Source organism: Rhinolophus sinicus, linkage group LG03 (genome assembly GCF_036562045.2).
Source record: "Rhinolophus sinicus isolate RSC01 linkage group LG03, ASM3656204v1, whole genome shotgun sequence".
In the NCBI taxonomy this organism is placed as follows: Eukaryota; Metazoa; Chordata; class Mammalia; order Chiroptera; family Rhinolophidae; genus Rhinolophus; species Rhinolophus sinicus.
In genome coordinates this window covers 47,546,712-47,564,340 of record NC_133753.1, presented here as the reverse complement: position 1 = coordinate 47,564,340, position 17,629 = coordinate 47,546,712, and the positions used below count along the sequence as shown (strand labels likewise).

The 17,629-nt window shown below is 51.3% G+C and overlaps 1 protein-coding gene across 8 annotated transcripts in view; it reads left to right on the top strand.

The window, feature by feature from the left end:
- The window catches only part of TLN2 (talin 2), a 410,543-nt gene that overhangs the window by 360,825 nt on the left and 32,089 nt on the right, over positions 1-17,629 (top strand). For all 8 annotated transcript variants that reach the window (XM_074327637.1, XM_019755358.2, XM_019755362.2 and 5 more), the window contains 6 exons: positions 2,733-2,899; positions 3,801-3,984; positions 7,365-7,490; positions 7,684-7,800; positions 10,060-10,245; positions 14,203-14,310. In XM_074327637.1, coding sequence (XP_074183738.1) covers positions 2,733-2,899; positions 3,801-3,984; positions 7,365-7,490; positions 7,684-7,800; positions 10,060-10,245; positions 14,203-14,310 — 888 coding nt within the window. The remainder of the gene's footprint in view (positions 1-2,732; positions 2,900-3,800; positions 3,985-7,364; positions 7,491-7,683; positions 7,801-10,059; positions 10,246-14,202; positions 14,311-17,629) is intronic.

The following is a 17,629-nucleotide window of genomic DNA, read 5'->3' as shown; positions in this document are numbered from 1 at the left end:
GAGAATCACCTAGTGTAGTGGATGGTGCTCTGGGATCTCAGCTGAGGCACAGCACCTTGCGGAGCCTCGATTTCCTCGTCTGCAAAATGAGGATAAGGAAATATCATGCTTGGCCTGTAGGGTTGTGCAGGTTACATGCAACGGTATGTGTCTACATGCTTGGCACAGTGCCAAGCACGGGTCAACATTTTATCAGTGCCACCTGCTGTTCTTTGTAAGCTGTCCTCCAGCACTGTCCTCCGGGAAGTTTTCCCTGGCTAACAATGCCCAGTTCTGAACGCCCCTCCGTTCCCAGTATCTCCTTCACTCACCCGCACTATGCTAATCTTTTGCTTTGCTTATTTCTCTGAGTCGTTTTTCAGGGCAGCTGTTTTACGGGCCTCCAGAAGTGCAAGCTGAAGCATCCGTGCTTGGCTGACTTTCCCTGTCCCTCACTCGGGTTCTTAGCACATAGAGCTCTGCACTGTTTAGAAGCTTGGCAACAGGACGTGAGGTGTGGGGGGGAGACTCCTCACCTGGAAGCTGCCCTACAGAGGCTGCTCTGTACGCGATCCCTCGCCGAGGCCAAGCCGAAGCCTGGCCATCGCCTGCACCCCCACAGGATTGTCCAGGCCTCCCTGGACTCCACAGGACGAGGAAATCAATCTCTCAGCTCGAGGAAGGCACTCTCCCTCCTTTCAAAGCCCTTCCTTGTTATTAGAGTTACTCTTGCCAAGCTTCCCCGTAGAAGACATTGTAGCAGGAACATCAGGGAGGGGAGGAGGGGTCCAGGCTGCATGATGTTGGTGAGCCTGGCCAAGCAATGTGATTTTCCTGAGCTGGCCTCGGTCTTGCTGCTTGCCCCAGCAGAGGAGCCCTGATTTAGGACATCTGCAGAAGGCCCAAAGCCAGGGAGGTGGCTCATTCAGAGCAACTGGTCTTTTGGTGTCTCTTGCTAAGGGTACCTGCCTTCTAATCGCGTGTTCCCCACCCTCACCTGGTGTCTTTCTAACATGCCGTGGATGTGTCTGTGTAACTTCCCCCAACCATGAGCCCCTTGACTTGTTCCCTTTTTGTCCTCATCCTCTAGTGACTAGTAGATGCTCAATAAATGCTGCTGACTTACCTTCCACAGTGGGGGGGGATGTGATATTTCTGTGGTCTTTGTAACTGAGAGGGTCCCTCCCAGTCTTCTGATTATACTTGTTTGGGCCTTTGTCACCAGAGTGGGGCTCCAAGCCTGCTGGGAGTTCTTTCCAAAAACTGGATCCCTCATTCCCAGGCCAACTCCGTGCCAGTCTGACTTAGCTTTCCCTGGTGGGACATAGTGATATTTAACTTGGGAGGTAGTTGCTTTAGGGCTGTTCTTGGGACATGGCGGGTGCTCTCTGCCCTTCTTGCCAGGCTGTGTCCACAGCCTCTGCTAAGAGCTGAGCAGTGTAGGAGGGAGAAAGTGTTCAAACTTGGTGCCTCTCACCTGATGCTGTAACTCCCCTGTCCTGTCAGTGTGTCTTAAAAAAATGCATTCACAAAACATTTTCAGACTCCTCTTTTGGTCAGCCATAGTCAAGGAGGGTGGGTGTGTGTACACGGGGATTAGTATGATGGCTCCTGGCCTCAGAGGGCCTCCAGCCACTAGCCGGATGTTTGCTGTTTATAACCTATGGTAAGTGGCCATCCTGAGGGCAGAATCCTCAGGAGGTCCAGCCGCCTCTCTGGAAGAAGACAGTGGGGAAGGCGTCCCATTGGGGACTTCGAGCTGCCTCTTGCAGGATGAGTAGGTCTGTGGCTGGAGAAAAAGATAGGGAGCATTGGAGGCAGAGGACAGACCCACTGGGAGTGGGGAGAAGTGCAGGGTGTTTGGGGAAGTGAGGAGCTGGCTGGTATAGTAATGAGCTATAATGATGACGTAAGGAGCTGGCAAGAGGGGTAGGAGGCTGGAGAAGCTGAACCTGGTTCACCTCCTCCACAGCCAGGGAGAATTGTATGCAGGGATGTGGTGAGGTCAGGTTTGTGTGACGAGCGTTTCTAGGAACAGTGAGGCTGGACTGGACGGGGGGTGGCAGGCGGCAGTGTAGGGCCTCTGACGTGAGCGACGCTGAGTGCACACCTTAGCCAGCTTGCTGGCCTCTCAGGTCACTGGAATTATGGGGTGGCAGGTAATGGCTTGAGGGAGTGTTGGGGTGGAGATGCAACACACAGTGATACCCTCTGGGCTCCAGCCCCTCTGGGGTTCACTATGGAGAGTTTCTAATCAAGAGGTGGTCCAGGGAGTGGTGAGTGTTAGCAGAGAGGGCTGTCCTGCAGAAAAGCTGATCGAAGGGCACAGAAGTGGCCGCACCTTTCAGAGGAAGCTGAGCCCTTATTCTTCCTTGTGGTCTCAGAAACGTAATCATAAACAATAGCATCTGCCCTCTACCAAACACTTACTACATGCCAAGTGCCACGCTAGACAATTGGACATACGTTTTCCTGCCCATAATGCTACCAACCACCCTGAGAGACAAGAAGCAATAGCCCCATTTTACAGACGAGGAAACGGCTTAGAGAGGTGACACCACCTGCCCAAGGTCAGGTGGCCAGCAAGTGGCGAAGCTGGTGTTCCAACTGAGGCCGTTGGCCCTAACCAGTGCTGTTAACCCCAAAGTTGCATCAACTCCCAGAGAAACGTCAGTGTTCTCAGAGTCCACGCACACTTGGGTTCCGTTTCCTTCACTTCTCCGCTCCCGCTGACAGTCCCTCATTGCCTACAGGTGTCCTTGGTGCTGTCAGCTCTCCAGGCTGGGAACAAGGGGACCCAAGCATGTATCACGGCCGCCACTGCCGTGTCTGGAATCATCGCCGACCTGGACACCACCATCATGTTTGCGACTGCTGGGACCCTGAACGCAGAGAACAACGAGACCTTCGCAGACCACAGGTACAGGGCTCCTGGATGGGGAGAGGGTCGGGCTGGCCGGCAGGACCTCAGAGATGCCACCCAGCAGCCGGAGATGTGGTCATTTGTTTTGGTTTCAACAAGATGCTCAAGTGGGGAAAGTAAACCGTGTAATCCAAATAACCCCTTTTGCCAACTGTCAACACGAAGTGCATTCCAGCTTCGCCTCTCACAGCCTAAATCCAGCCTGCTCTGCACAGGCTTTTCGATCTTTCACTTTCCAGGCTGGAGAACAGTGTCTCTGATTTGCTTACCCACCCCGGTGGGTTCGGAGAAGCAGGAGCAAGTGCAGTGAGGTCTTCCACGTTTTGGGGAGTGGGGCTCCGAGCCTGCTGTCTCTCCTGGGCTGGCGTCTCTTCAGGCGCCACTCAAAGGCTGATGCCGGTGTCTCTGTTTGTTGCTGGAGACCACCCATACCCTCACCACGTGTCCAGCACCCTTTTCCTCCCTCTTAAGTCCCAGGGCTGGATTGGGAGGGTATCCCAGTGTCTGGTTGCCCCTTCCAGGACCCAGCCTCTTGGGCTCCAATGTGCTCACAGTTCCCTGGATCTGTGAAGTCTTTCTAAGGAGAATGGGAACCACTGGAAAGAAGCTGGCCTCTCATTTAGGGTGCGGGGGAGGGGGCAAACTGGTGGGCCTGAATCTTTCATTGAAGTTTTACTAGTAATTGACCATGTGAATCCTGGGCTGACTTGCCTCTCCTCTCCCGGTTTCCCCACATGGAAGATGAACGCCCTCGATAAGGGAGGGAAACATAACGCCCCTCTTCTTCAAAGCCCTTTAACAAAAAGACCCTGTGAACGGTGTCCTTTCTTCCCAACTACTAGTAACCAAGTTTTGCCCTTTGTTTCTCCCCCTCCCATCTGCCCTCGCTCTTCCTCAGGGAGAACATTCTGAAGACAGCCAAGGCCTTGGTGGAAGACACAAAACTTCTGGTGTCGGGGGCCGCATCCACTCCAGACAAGCTGGCCCAGGCAGCTCAGTCCTCAGCAGCCACCATCACCCAGCTCGCCGAGGTGGTCAAGCTGGGGGCTGCCAGCCTGGGCTCTGACGACCCCGAGACCCAGGTACAGGTGCACCTGAGGGATGGGGTGTCTTCATAGCCCCACAAACACTCTACACCAGGCCTCCGAAGAAGCCAAAGCAAAATAGGAACTTTGAAGTCAACAATATGTGTATGTGTCTATGGTTTGGGGGCTGGGAGGATGCCGTTATCCAGGCAGATGGTGACATAGACCGTAATGGTGGCCCTGGGTGTGGGAGACACGCCAACACATCTGGGAGAACTCAGTAAAGAAGAAACAGCCAGGCTTAGTGAAAGATTGAACACAATGAGCATTTGGAGGTCAGGGAGAAGGAGGCGGCAAGAATGACTCCACGTTTCAGGCTAGGTCGGTGAGTGCAGGGGGCTCACGTACAAAGCTGGAGCTCCCTGGAGGGAGAGCTGGCGTGGGCGGGGGACGGAGGTGAGTTCAGTTTGGGAAATGTTAAATGAGAAGTGGCATAGAGACGTGCAGGTACAACTTGTGAGTGGGCCCAAGGCTGCTCAGGTATGGATATGTGGTCATCCAGAGCATGGCTGTGACCACTGCAGAGGAAAACTGTGAGTGAGAGGAGGGGCGTGGGAGTTAAAGCAGAGCCCTGATGCATCCAGTATTTAAGAGCATTTAAGGAGAAAGGAGGCCTAAGGAGATTGAGAAGCAGGTGCAGCGAGGAGAAGGAAAGCCAAGGGGCCTGATGTTAAGAGGAGGAAGGCTTCACCCCTCCAGAGATGGCTGAGGAGTCAAGAAAGATGAAAGTCTGAGAGCTGGCCACTCGCCCAGGTGCCATGGAGGGCAGTGGTGACCCCAGCCGGGGCTGTTTGTGTGGAGTGGCAGGGTGGTCATGTGAGGGTGAAGAAACGAAGCCACATCCATAGACACCATAAGTGAGACGTTCGGCTCTGAAGGGGGAGAGAGAGGAGCCAGAGGGGTAGGGAAGGGCCCTCTGCTTTTACACTCCGCTTCCAATTTGGCAGTTTCATTGAAGTTATCTGCCTGTTACTTGGTCCCCCGACCTAGACTGTCAGCTCCTCAAGGACAGTAACCTAAGCTCCCAACCCAGCTCTCGGCACGAAGCGGATACCCCATCAATATATGTTCAGCTGTTGTTGAACTAACAGCCAACCAGGCCATCAGCCCATTCCCTAGTGTGAAACCCAAAAATCCCTCTATTCTCTGTCCCAGCACCATCGAATGTGAAATGCTTCTGTTTTCACTGCTGAAACTATACTCCATAAACTAGTCTACTTGGCCCCTTTGGACAAAATTGGATAGAAAGCCCCCTGCTGTTCAGTGCCTGGGTTGACGACAGCTACGGTTCTGGTTAACATAAGGCCCCCAGTTTTGCCCCCATGTGGCCGTGACCTTCCCGTCCTCCACCCTCCACAGGAGCAGAGGTCGGTGAGGGTACATTACTCCTTCTACTGGATGTCTCTTTGATGACATCAGACCTCAGGTTGGCTACCCTCTGCCGTTCAAAATCTGCACAGAATTTCCTGCCTGCAGTATTTTTATCCCCATGGAGGAAGGAAAAGCTTGAAAATGAGTCAATGGGATTGGAACCCATACTCTCTGAGCCTTCGCTCAACTTGAGGAGAAGTGACTTGGCCTGGGGAGGATTCCGATCTTTGAACACAGAGAAATGTATTGAATCGCTTAGAGTCTTAACTCTCAAGTAGTCTAGATAGCCTAAAGCTCCAACTTCTAATGAGACCTCTATGAAAAATGCCCCCACTCACGGTCAGTCGTCCGGTGCAGGGTGGAACAGTGTAGGTGGGATGCTGGCAGCAGACCTTTGCTTCTGTGCCTCTGTCTCCTCTCTCTGCCCCTCGCCGCTGCCATCTCAGGAATCCGGTGAGGTCCTCACCGGTCAGCCCTTCCTCATTGGCCCATCACTGCCTGTCCACTCTGTGCTTTCACAGCCGAGGTGTGTGTGCCCTGTAGGTGAGAAGGCACAAGAGAAATGGAGAGGGTGTAAGATCATAGTGTGGCTGTGCTTACAGCGGTCTGGGACTCTAGTTTCTAGTATATGTTTTTATGGGTAAGACGTGTTTTGTGGATTGGTATGTTATCCAGTCCATCCTCACAGCAGCGCAGTGAGACAGGCAGGGCTGGTGCTGCGGATCCCATTGGTCGATGAGGAACCAGAGCCGTCGAGCATAATATAGTGTGGAGGTTAAGACCATGCCCTTGGGACCACACTGAGCAGAGTGCGAGTCCCAACGCTGCCATTCCCAGGCCCGGGGAGCGTGGACACAAGCATCTTGGCTCCCACTTGACATGCCAGTGGTGAGGGTGCAATGAGATAACATGTGTATCATGCTTGGCTCAGCCCCTGGGACACTGTCCTCAGTCAAGGCAAGTTGTCGTTGTTATTACTGTTGAAGTAGGAGTTGTTAGTGTAGCACCTGAACCTGGAGGAGCTCAGTGCGGTGTGGAAGAGCACATCCTTCCTGAGTATGGCTGGCACTTCAGATCCCAAGCCTACCATGCTGAAGATAGGCTGTCCAGTTAGAAGAGTGAAGACACTGTATTATCCGTAGCCTTATGTAGGTACACACCTATGTATTCATTCATGGCACGAGCATTTACTGAGGGTGTGCCAAGATGCCAGGCCCTGTTCTGAGTGTGAAACACACACACACACAACTCTAGGACGGCCCTCCTGGAGCTTACATATGGAAGTCAGGGGAGAATGAATAATAAAGTAATTCCACCTTCCTGTAAGTGCTATCAATAACACGGGGCAAGCTGATGGAGTTGGGGGTGGGGAGCGGTACAGTGAGGGTGGTCCAGAAAGGTCTCTGAGGACATGACATTTGAGCAGAGACCTGAATGATGAAAAGAGCCAGGTTCCAGGCAAAGAGAACAGCAGGAGCAGAGGCCCTGAAGCAGGAATGAGTTGGGACTTTTAATGAGGAAAAAAGACCCGTGTGCCTGTAGCATGATGAGTGAGTCAGAATCCTAGGAACCAAAGCTGGAGACACAGGTGGGCTGCCATGGAGGCCTCGTGGGCCGGATCATGAGGCTTGCATTTATTTTGTTTTCAGTGTTTTTGGTCACCAGTTCAGAGTACAGATGACTGGTATTGCCTCTCAGGTGTCTGCTTAGCTGCCTTCACCCTTTCATAGGCAGCTTGTCAACAAGAGCTGCCCTCCAGGAGATGCTTAAACATGCCAAATATCAGCCTCCCCTGGGGAGCTCTTCAAAGTCTGGATAATGGATCTTCACCCAAACTCTTGCCTCCGACTCTCCAGCAGTGGCTCCTGGGATTCTGCAGAGCTGCAGATTTGAGAGCTGCTGACGTAAAGACCCACACACCCCCCCCAGGTTGCCCATGAGCTGTATGCTCTTCATGAAGTCAGTCTGCTGGGGCCCGCTCACCTGGGCTCCGTGCTTTCTTTCAGGTGGTGTTGATCAACGCCATCAAAGACGTGGCCAAGGCCCTCTCAGATCTCATTGGTGCTACCAAGGGAGCTGCCAGCAAGCCCGCTGATGACCCCTCCATGTACCAGCTCAAGGGGGCTGCCAAGGTAGAGTGGAGCCCCAACAAAGGGGGAGCGTGCAGGGGGTGTGGGAGAGAGAGAATGACACACGAGACTTGGGGAGGATGCACACCTGACCTCCTTTCTCACTGAAAGGTGTTTTTGCTCATGGCATTAGAACTAAAGGAGTAGGGATTAAGCCTCAGTGCACTGTTTCCTCTTGGCCTTTCTTCCTGTGCAGGTGATGGTGACCAATGTCACCTCCCTCCTCAAGACTGTGAAGGCAGTGGAAGACGAGGCTACCCGGGGCACACGGGCGCTGGAGGCCACGATCGAGTACATGAAGCAGGAGCTCACGGTAAGGAGCCACAGTCACCTCCCTCCCGCGGGCACCCCTGTCCAACCGCTGAGCCCAGCACAGGCTTCTCTGAGCTTGTTCGTTAGTACCAAGAGGTTTTACCCAGAGCACTGGAGGTAGGGAGGCCCACTCTGCTGCCTGCCTGAGATCCCACAGATAACTGACCACTCCAAAGCTTGTATAGGATCAATTTTAATTGTACTTAAGGAATCAATTGAAATGTATCACTTCGGACTGTTCAGGTTGAATGCCAGTAAAATTGCAGCATGAAACCGAAGCATTCCAGAAGATTCCTGGCAAAGGGAAAAGTCAGCAGGGCTGTTTGCACTCACCTGGAGCTTTGTTCGTGTGTACAACCTGTAGCCACACACAGCCCCTCTTGAATCCCACTTCTGGCAGCAATGTGCCACACTGCTGCACACGTGTGGATTTGGGAGTCTGAGATTCGCCATTGGAACAATCTGATGCCTTTACTTCCCTGTAAAATCCAGCTCCCTTCTGTTTGAGCTGTCTGATCTCAGAGAAAGGGACCCCGTGTTCTTTCTTGCCCTGTTCCTGCATTGTGGCGTGAGGTGTCCTGGTGCTACTGAGATACGGGTATTATCTACCATTCTTTTGATCCCGTGACAATCGGGGATTGACTCATCCTAATCCCAGAAATAGAAATGCCGAAAATGAGTGGTTTCAAACTGAGATCTCTTTCTACTAGGAGATCTGATTACAGATTCAGCTTCTTTTTGGAGAGGGGTGTGAGGAACTGGCCTTTGCTGCTGGTGGTTCTGCATCTTCGGAGGATCACGTGTGAAGGCCACGAGCCCTGGGGGCGGCAGTGGGAATGAGTGGTCCTCTGGCGTGTTGGCGCTAGAGCCGGTGTTCTCTTCTCCTGTCCTTAATGACGCCATCCTTGCTTGATGTTGTGCTTAGTTCTCATACAAAAGACAACTGAAGAGAACGGGTGGTGCCCTTCAGCACTGCTCCCTGGCACTCACCTGCCCACGTGGCCTGGGGGTTTCCTACCAGTCTGGACACATGTCCTGACAGGTGTGGGTGGGCCTAATGGGTTGAAATTTGGAGCTTTCCGTGGAACTTACGGACACATGGTCCATATGGATATACCCATGTGACTTAGAGTTGACCCAGATGGTGTGTTTCCATGGATACAGGAGACCCCAAAGCAGCGTGCGCCATGAGCGCCATGCCAGTGTGGAAGGCTCTGTACATGTGGCCTTTTTCCCACTGCAGCATTCAAAGGGTAGGCCTGGGGTGTGGGATTCTGGGCTACTTAGTTGCAGCTGCCCATTTTGAGGGGGATCGTGATGTTTGACACTGGTTCGCACATGGCAGGGATGCTGGCTGGGTCCTCCTTTGGGCCTCAGCAAAGGCTTCCTGCTGAAACGTGGCTACCTAGCGCTGAACACGGAGCAGCCCCCACTGGCTTGCGGTCCTCGTGTGCAGACACAGATGCACATTCGGTACGCAGCCAGGGCACCAGTCACGCATGTTAGAGAGACAAGACAGATGGGCTGGAAGCATTAGTGGCTGGCTTGACTGACAGGTGGAACTCTGAAGTGGGATGTTCACTTACCATGGTTAATGTTCTTCAGCTTCTCTGAAGTGTGTGTGTGTGTGTGTGTGTGTGCGCGCGCGCGCGCGTCTGCGCGCACATTGTTAAATACTTCACAGTGTCTCTGGTGCACTCCACATGAACGCCTCCACAAACTTATGCAGTTTTATTTGTAAAAAAGGCTAAGAATAGAAGAAACGGAATGCTTCATTTTCCCCAGCCCCCACATCCCTTTAAAGAGAGAGAAGTGAGTCCAGAGTGATGCATCTGGGTCAGTCCTGCACTGGGACCAGCTTCAGGACTGCAGAGTTTCTGGAAATTGATGAAGCTCCAAAAGGGATGGGGCAAGAGAACAGGAAAGCCCAGATCTACCTTCCCTGGGGTGGGTGGTTTAAAATGTTGAATATGCATTTCTGCAAGCAAATAGGTAATCACTATGGGTATGTCTCTCTCACCACACTGTTCCCGTGAATGCCTAGGATAGGCGTGCAAGGCTTAGCCATGCTGGAAGTCTTGAAAGCAAGAATAGTATTACTGTACTCAAATTAAATTTCTCATTTCCTGCCATTTGACGCTTTCTTCCTGTTGCTGGCTCTGTTTTCAGACACTGAGCTCGCAGCCTGGTCGGAAAAGAATAAATTATTTTTGTCCTTGCCTGTCTGATTTTTTTCACCACTTCTCTTTCTAACTTCCAGGTGTTCCAGTCAAAAGAGGTACCTGAAAAGACATCATCACCTGAAGAGTCGATAAGGATGACGAAAGGCATCACCATGGCAACAGCCAAAGCCGTAGCAGCTGGGAACTCATGTAGACAAGAGGACGTGATTGCCACCGCCAACCTGAGCCGGAAAGCTGTGTCCGATATGTTGACGGCTTGCAAGGTAAAGGCCTTGGTGCTGTTTGGGATGGATGGCTAGTTCTCTGTCATGAGTGAGTTGTTTTGTTTAGTCTGAAGAAGAGGAGGTGCCAGGATGTATAGACAGGAGCAGCTCAATACCTTAGACTGTATAATAAAATGCATGCTGAAGGTGTGTGCACGTCAGCCCATGGGAAAGGACTCTCTAGGGTGTTCTGTGTTTAGAGGGAAAGAAGTCGCCCTGCAACTTAACCCTCTCACGCCTCTCAGTTCTTCCTAAATGGGCAGGACGCCTTAGTACAGAGAGTATGGTGCAGACCACTCTGAGTAGTAAAGAGGAGCTGTGGCGTTTTGTTCCAGACCCCCCCAAATGAAAACCGCACCGTTCATCTGCTTGTACCCTTTGCTACCTCCATAGGTCATCCATTCTGTGCTGGGAGGGGTGTTGCCATAACTTGGTAAAGAAGTGAGTTAGAGGAACAAAATAGAATGCTGGGAACTGCCTTTTTGCTATCTGTGTCAGACGTTTTAGAGAAACTCTTCTGATCTTCGGGTAGATATCTGGGGCAGCTGTCCTGATCCTATGCTTGGTGAGGGAGCTGGGGAGACCTGAGCTTTATGACCTTTTTTTTTTTTTTTTAAAGAAGGTGAGCCATAAGAGCCCTGTGTCCCCTACATCCACTGAGCACCCCCAGACCTTGACCCTTCTTGGGACTTGCCCCAGGGACTTTGACATCTGCTTAGTGATTGATTTATGACCCCCCTGCCATGGTGAGCATGTGGGGATGACCCAGAGAAGCTGAAACTAGGGATTGCAGATACTGCAGCTTGAAGTCTGAGGGAATAAGGCTCCTCTCCGTGGTAAAGTGAGTTGTGGGGGCAGCTGCTGGTTTCTCAGGGGTTCTTCAGAAGGGGTAGGATGAGCTGGAGGTAACTGGGTAGAGGACAGGGTGATGTGGCCAGGCTGAAGGACTGAGTGTGCAAGGGCCTGGGGTGGGAGACAGCACCATTTACTGGTCTGCTGGGAGTGATGGGGGGTGGGGACGGTGTGGAGAGAGGAGGATGGCAACGTGGGTGGGTAGGGCCGCTTTTCTGAGGGACCTTGTGCTCTGGATGAGGGAGTTTAGACTGTCTCCCGAGGTTATAAGTAGTTGCCATTTCGATGTGCTTAGTGGAATCTCCCTGCCAGAAGTGGTAACTCCCAAAGGGGTCACATCTGCACCTGAGAATGGTCCTGCCTAGCAAGGTGTGGCCCGAATGCCATCATGGTGCACATGCAGGGCACCTCATAGTTTTGGAAGGGTCAGCATGTCATGTATGTTCTCATTTGATCCCATGATAGGACGGGCAAGGGGAATTATCCTAATTTGATAGATGAGGAAACGGGCTTGGAGAGATTCAGTGGCATGACCAAGGTCACACAGCTATTTACTCTCAGCCCCAGAGCTGAAACCGGGTCTTCTGGGTTCACAGCCAGTCCGTGTCTGCTGCCCTGGCCTCCCAGCCATATGCTTAAGGCCACTGTGGTTATGAGTGACAGGTACTTTGTCTCCATGTTACAAACATGAAATGAAAAAAGGGAAATTAAACAGGAAAAAAGAAAATGATTAAGGTATAAATGGCAGACAGCTCAGATTTTCGGTCACTTTCTTAATACATACTCCCCTGCTTGCTGGGGAGGAAGTTAAGGATTAGAGGATGGGTGCCGTTGGCCCAGCCTCAGCTCCTCTCTGTCCTCTCACCCCTGGATCAGGCAATCCTGGTTTTGCAGAGCTTCACACACCAAAGCCGGGCTTAATGACAAGTGTCACTGCTGAGCCCTGAGACTCTTGTTAGGATAGGACTTACTTAGCAGACTGGGCATTTACATTCCCTTTGGTCTCCTGGATTTCCACCCCTTTGCGGAAAGGAAATGGGGTGCATGCAATAAGGAATATATAGTATACAGGGATGTTGAATGGTGGATCAAGAAAGAACTCTAATACGCCGAGCAGAGGCCACGTTGCCATATGGGGCCGAGCAGGGTGGCCAGGGCAGAAATGGAAGTGCAATAACTTACAGATGGGTTCATTTTATCAGAAAGGAAGGATTACATTAATTCCTTAGGTGGAAACAAAGACTTCCCTATACCCTAAGTTAATTCTAGTGTATATTTCTTTTGAGTCTTAACTTCCATGTGCTTATGTTTATATTAGATACAATTTTATTTCTACTATTACAATTAACATTAGATGGCTGTTTCTATGTTGCTATGAGTCACCATAACTAACTCTTTAATGACCACAAAATACTTTGTTAATGAATATCATCTTTCCCCTGTTGTCAAATAGTTAGATTGTCTGGATTTTATTTTTATCATAAATTTTACTGCCAGGAATATCTTTGGGCATATCTGTTTTTTTCTATGCTTGGGATTATTTCCTTAGGCCAGATTCCCAGAAGTAGAATCACTGGGTCAAATGGTATGACATTTTAATTATTTCCAGATAGCTCTCCCAAAGGGTCCTACCAAGTTACAGAGCCACCAGCAGTGGGCGGAGCAGCTCATCCTTGGCTCCCACACAGTTCTAAATGAGGGCCTTGCCCGGTACCTACTGGAGGTGACCCTGAGTGCTATCAGAGCTCGGGTCTCCCCCCAGTAGTGTCTGGTCACATCAGATGGGGCGCTCGGCCCTCAGACTTGGAGACACAGGGGAACAGGATGAGTACAGTGCAGTGGAGGTGGAGAGCATGACTCTTCACGTGGTTAGGACATGGCCTGGCTCCTGCCTCTGAGGCCCGGTAGTCCTCAGGTGAGGAAAGCCAGACTCGTGAATGACAGAAGCTGGCCCCTGGAATCACCCCCACTCCTTCCAGGGGGCGGTGGAGGAAGGGGGCCCAGTAAGGGGAGGGTACACAGGTATTCTCAGCAGCGTTCTCCAATCCTAGGAGAAGGAACTTAAGGGGAAGAAATGTAAAATCTGGTCACCATTCCACTTTAGCTTTGACCTTTCATCCTAATGGGTGATTCCTGTGTGGCCTGATTTGTGATTTATTTGCAGTTTTCTATGTATTCTTGTAAGCCCTCTCAAGTTCTTTCTAGGGCGAGGCTATGCAAGGAAGGAAGGCTAAATGGGAAGGGTTGCAGGATTTAGCAAATGAAAAATAGGGTATCCCATACTTATGCTAAATTATTTTTTGGTATTTATCTGAAATTCAAATTGAACTGAGCAGTCTGTGGTTAATCTAGCAACCCGCGAATGAGTGTGCCGTCTGAAATGGTAGACCATTAATGACTCAATTTGGCAGGTCACAAGGGCAAGAAAAAAAATGCAAGATGCTGCTTTAACTGTAGGTCCTGGGTTGCTTATCTGGTCGTGCATAATATGAGGCGCCTCTGAGGGTACTGGGGAGCTCACTGTCTGAGGTTTCCCAGGAGCCAGAGGTCCCTGGTAGGGATAGTCACTTTGACCCCTTCATGATCAGGCCACAGAGCAAGGACCTGGCGTGATTAGCCTGTCAACAGAAGGGCATGTGCAGGACTCCTCACGTTGCTGAAGAGACGCAGGCTGACCCTGGGACAGCACGTCTCCTGCTGTAAGCCCTACTCATGAATCTTTCCTGGACTTGTCAGGGCATGTGGAATTTCTTACATGTCAATAAAAGGCAGGATGGCAGGCGGGGGGAGACAAAGGAGAAAGGAAGGAAAGAGGGACCAGAGTCACTTGCTTTTGTCTGGCCCCGGAGCACTAAAAATGTCAAGACACAAACTTGCAGAGAGTCTGCGGTGGAGACAGAAGGAGGAAACGGGAAGGTGGGGGAGCACCACCTCCTCTGCCCAGGGAGTCAGGGAAGGTTTCTCAGCGGTCACTGAGGTGAGGCAGAGGGATGTCCAGGGCTACACCACCCTGCTGGCTAGGCCAGTGACCCCACCTGGCCCCCCGGGTCACTCACCAGCTGTCCCTTCCTGTTTTAAGATGTCGCTGCTCCTTTCTTTCTCCAGCAAGCATCCTTCCACCCGGACGTCAGCGAGGAGGTGCGCGCCAGGGCCCTGCGGTATGGGACGGAGTGCACCCTCAGCTACCTGGACCTTCTCGAGCACGTCTTGGTGGTGAGCAGGGGTGTGGGCAGCAGCTGGGAAAGAGCGCAATTGGACGCAGACCATCCTTTCCTCAGGAAAACCCCTCTTAGAGCGTCGTTCAAGCTCCAGGTGTGAGTCTGGGACTGGATTAAGCTGAAAAGGCTCCGTGTCACACTGCCCCAGGACACTGAGCTACAAGTGTAGTCTAGGGGGAGTTGAGTTAGAATCCAGGAGAGCTCAGCTCTCCCAGTGCATCAAAGAGGCAAGACTAGCATGGACGTGGGACAGGCAGAGCCACCACTGAAAAAGTGTCCAGAGGTCCTGTTAGGAAGACCCAGTCCATCGTGCGAGGAAAGGGAAAGCTCCTGAAAGAGCCACACCGGCCTCCATGACGAGTTAGAAACGTTGCCAGTGTTCCGGGTCATCTCACTCTAAGGACTTTCTCCAGTCCTTGAATGTATGACTTAGACCACCTGGCGAATGACACGTTCCTTGCTGTGATGACCTTCTGCCAGCCTGAGTCGTCCACATGGAGCTGGGTTAAGAAGGCTGAGACAGAAGACGCCAGCGGGACGCAGTAGCTGTGGTTGGTGCACTGCCCACACGGGAGCCTCAGGCTTGCACCAGCCCCCCGTTCCTAGGGTGGCTTTGCTCCCCCCCAGGCCCTAAGGGCCAACCATGGGGAACCAGGATGTATATTCAGTGTGCATCTGTCCCTGTCTACTCCCGGGAGCCACGTTTAGAGTTGGGGGAGGTCTGGGGCAGCCCATAAAGAGTTTGTTTAGGAGTCAGAGACACCCCAGAAGAGAACTGATGATGTCTCTCCTCCTTCATGGCCCGTGCTCCTTCATATACCTAAAAAAAAAAAGAAAAAAAGAAAAGATCCAACAGGCCACTTTCAGATACACAACCACATGTACTTAGAAGACCATTGAGCCTTTCATTTGCTGGGCATTGAAAGTTTTCTCATTTTCTGCAGCCACATGAGGCTGGCAAGGCAAAGGAATGATCCAAGACTCAGAGAAGTTTGGCCCCTTGGTTGAGGTCGCCCAGCTACTAGCGACAGACCTGGGACCTAATCCCAACTGTTATTATTCCCAGCTCTGTGCTCATTCTGGCATTCTACTGCCTTCTCTTCAAACTCAAGTTACCTTCTGATGGGAAGCATTTTAGGTGTTTTAAGGGAGCATTTGTTTTATTCTTCACCCAGGTAACTGTGGGCAATGCAAAAGGTTATCTTTCGTGAGAGTAGCCATTCAGGGTTACGAACATTGAGCGCCCGAAGCCTGAACTCTTGGGAATAGAAACCAGTGTATCATATGCAGGCCAAGAAGAAAACATCTTGGCCACTCAGCATTCACAGGCATGAGCTTCTCCAACCAAACCAGCTGTCTATGTTGGGATATAGTTAAGAGTGTTCAGTCCGTGAGCGTGCCTAGCAAGAAATTCAGGGTAAAGAGGATGAAACCAGCAAGGCTTCCAAAAGCCTTTTTTTCCTTTATGGAACAATATATTCTTAGTCATGTGGAACCATGTTATATCTGAACAATGAAAAATAGAGTGGGAACAGTATGAGGGCTTAGGTTAAAAGCCTCGAGTTTGAATCCTGGCTCTGCCATGAAAATGGCCTTATTTGGGCTTCAGTTCCCTCAGATGTTAAAGGGACAGTTCATTAAGGCCTCGATGAGAATGTCAGAACCTTGTGGCTTTGTGGCCAAGCTCACCTTCACTGCATGCTTCATTGCCATCCACCTGCAAGGTGCTGAGCCCGGTGGAACTGTAGTGCAGGGCTCACCGCACGGGCTCCCCGGCTGCTTCCTGAGTAAAGACTCCCCACTTCTTGTTTTCTGTTTCTCACACTTTTGTTTTTGTCTTGTTCATGTGTTGGAAAGGAACTGATACTGGGATCCTCATTTCAGCCCTTGTGCTCAGCTCCATTTCTTGGTTACACCATATTTTTCCCAGGACCTGTGCCTGTAACTGGGCAGCGTTGATAACTTACCCAGCGTCTGTAGGTCCAGGCCCTTGCACATGTGGCCCTTAGGCTGCCGCTTTCCACTGTGTTCTTGGTGAACCATTTAACAAGAATGTCACTGCATAGGGGTCCACCTCCAGCTGCGCCTCTGACAAATCCACAGACCTGGATAAAAAGGAGGCAGACAGCCTTTAAAATGCTTAATGAGTGACGATCTCCCATTTTACTCTCGAACAAAAGACTGCTTATATTGTGGAGAGGAGTTCTCCCTTCATAAGGAAGGCGTGAGCACTTGTCTTGCAGTTTCCTCCAGGGGAGAAGGAAAATTGAACCCTCACAGGGCCCCTTCCTTGACCTCTAGCCAACTTTAAACCCTTTCCCAGTATCTGGGAACCAAGTACTGTATCCACCAAAGCACTTCCTCTCTCCTCACCTCTCGTCTCCAGCCCACCTTGCTTGGTGTGTGGAAGAATCCAGGACTCCCAAGGCAGGTGGGTGATGTCTGGCCTCTGCCTGAGAGGAGGCCAAGGGCTCCGGGGCCTCTGTGAGCATCAGGGAAGATTGAGGAACCCTTCCCAGGGCACATAGGCGGAGACCCCAGCTTCATGGCACTTAATTATTATGTCAGGCGTCAATCCTAATGACAATCAGCAGCTTTTTCTGGACCCAGAAGAAGGGCACTTGCCGCACAGAGACTCCACATCACATGTCATTCGGGAGGTGTCATCTGAGAGTTGCCTGTGGAGGCCAGAGATTGGAAGGCGGAGCGACCACTGCCTTCCTTTCCTGGGCTCAGGCAAGAATGGTTTGCTCTGTAAAAAACAAATGTTCAGTTGAGTAAATCTGAGGATCTGATTGGCTTTATTGAGAGATTCGTGGGTCGGGCAGCATCCCATCTGGCAGGTGCAGAGGTGCTTTGAGACGCTGAACAACATGGAAGGCCTTTACTGTCAGAAACAGGGCAAGACAAGAAAGTTATGAGCAAAGTAAAAGAAAGGATTCTTTCAGGCCAGGTTGCCTTCCCTTAAGGGAAGGTGGGGCGTGTCTTATTAGGTAGATAACCATAGCTTTCTGTGGGTAGAGGGGTGAATGGGGAGGGGCCACGTGACAGATCACCTCATTGGTACTGACCAGAAAATTCCAGACAGACCAATTAAGATTCCATTCCTGGGGAAGGTTGAAACTGCAGGTATATCAGATACTGAGCCGAGGTTCCATGTCATAGGCTTTAGCACAAGTGATTCCATTTGGGGCCTGTGGTTTTCTCTTTAACAATTCCCCCCTTTTGATCAGACTCTAAGCATGACTGAGAGACGTGATCAAAATGTAAGGCGTGTAGCGCCACTCTCAGCTACTGTTCTGTGGTTCTCAGGG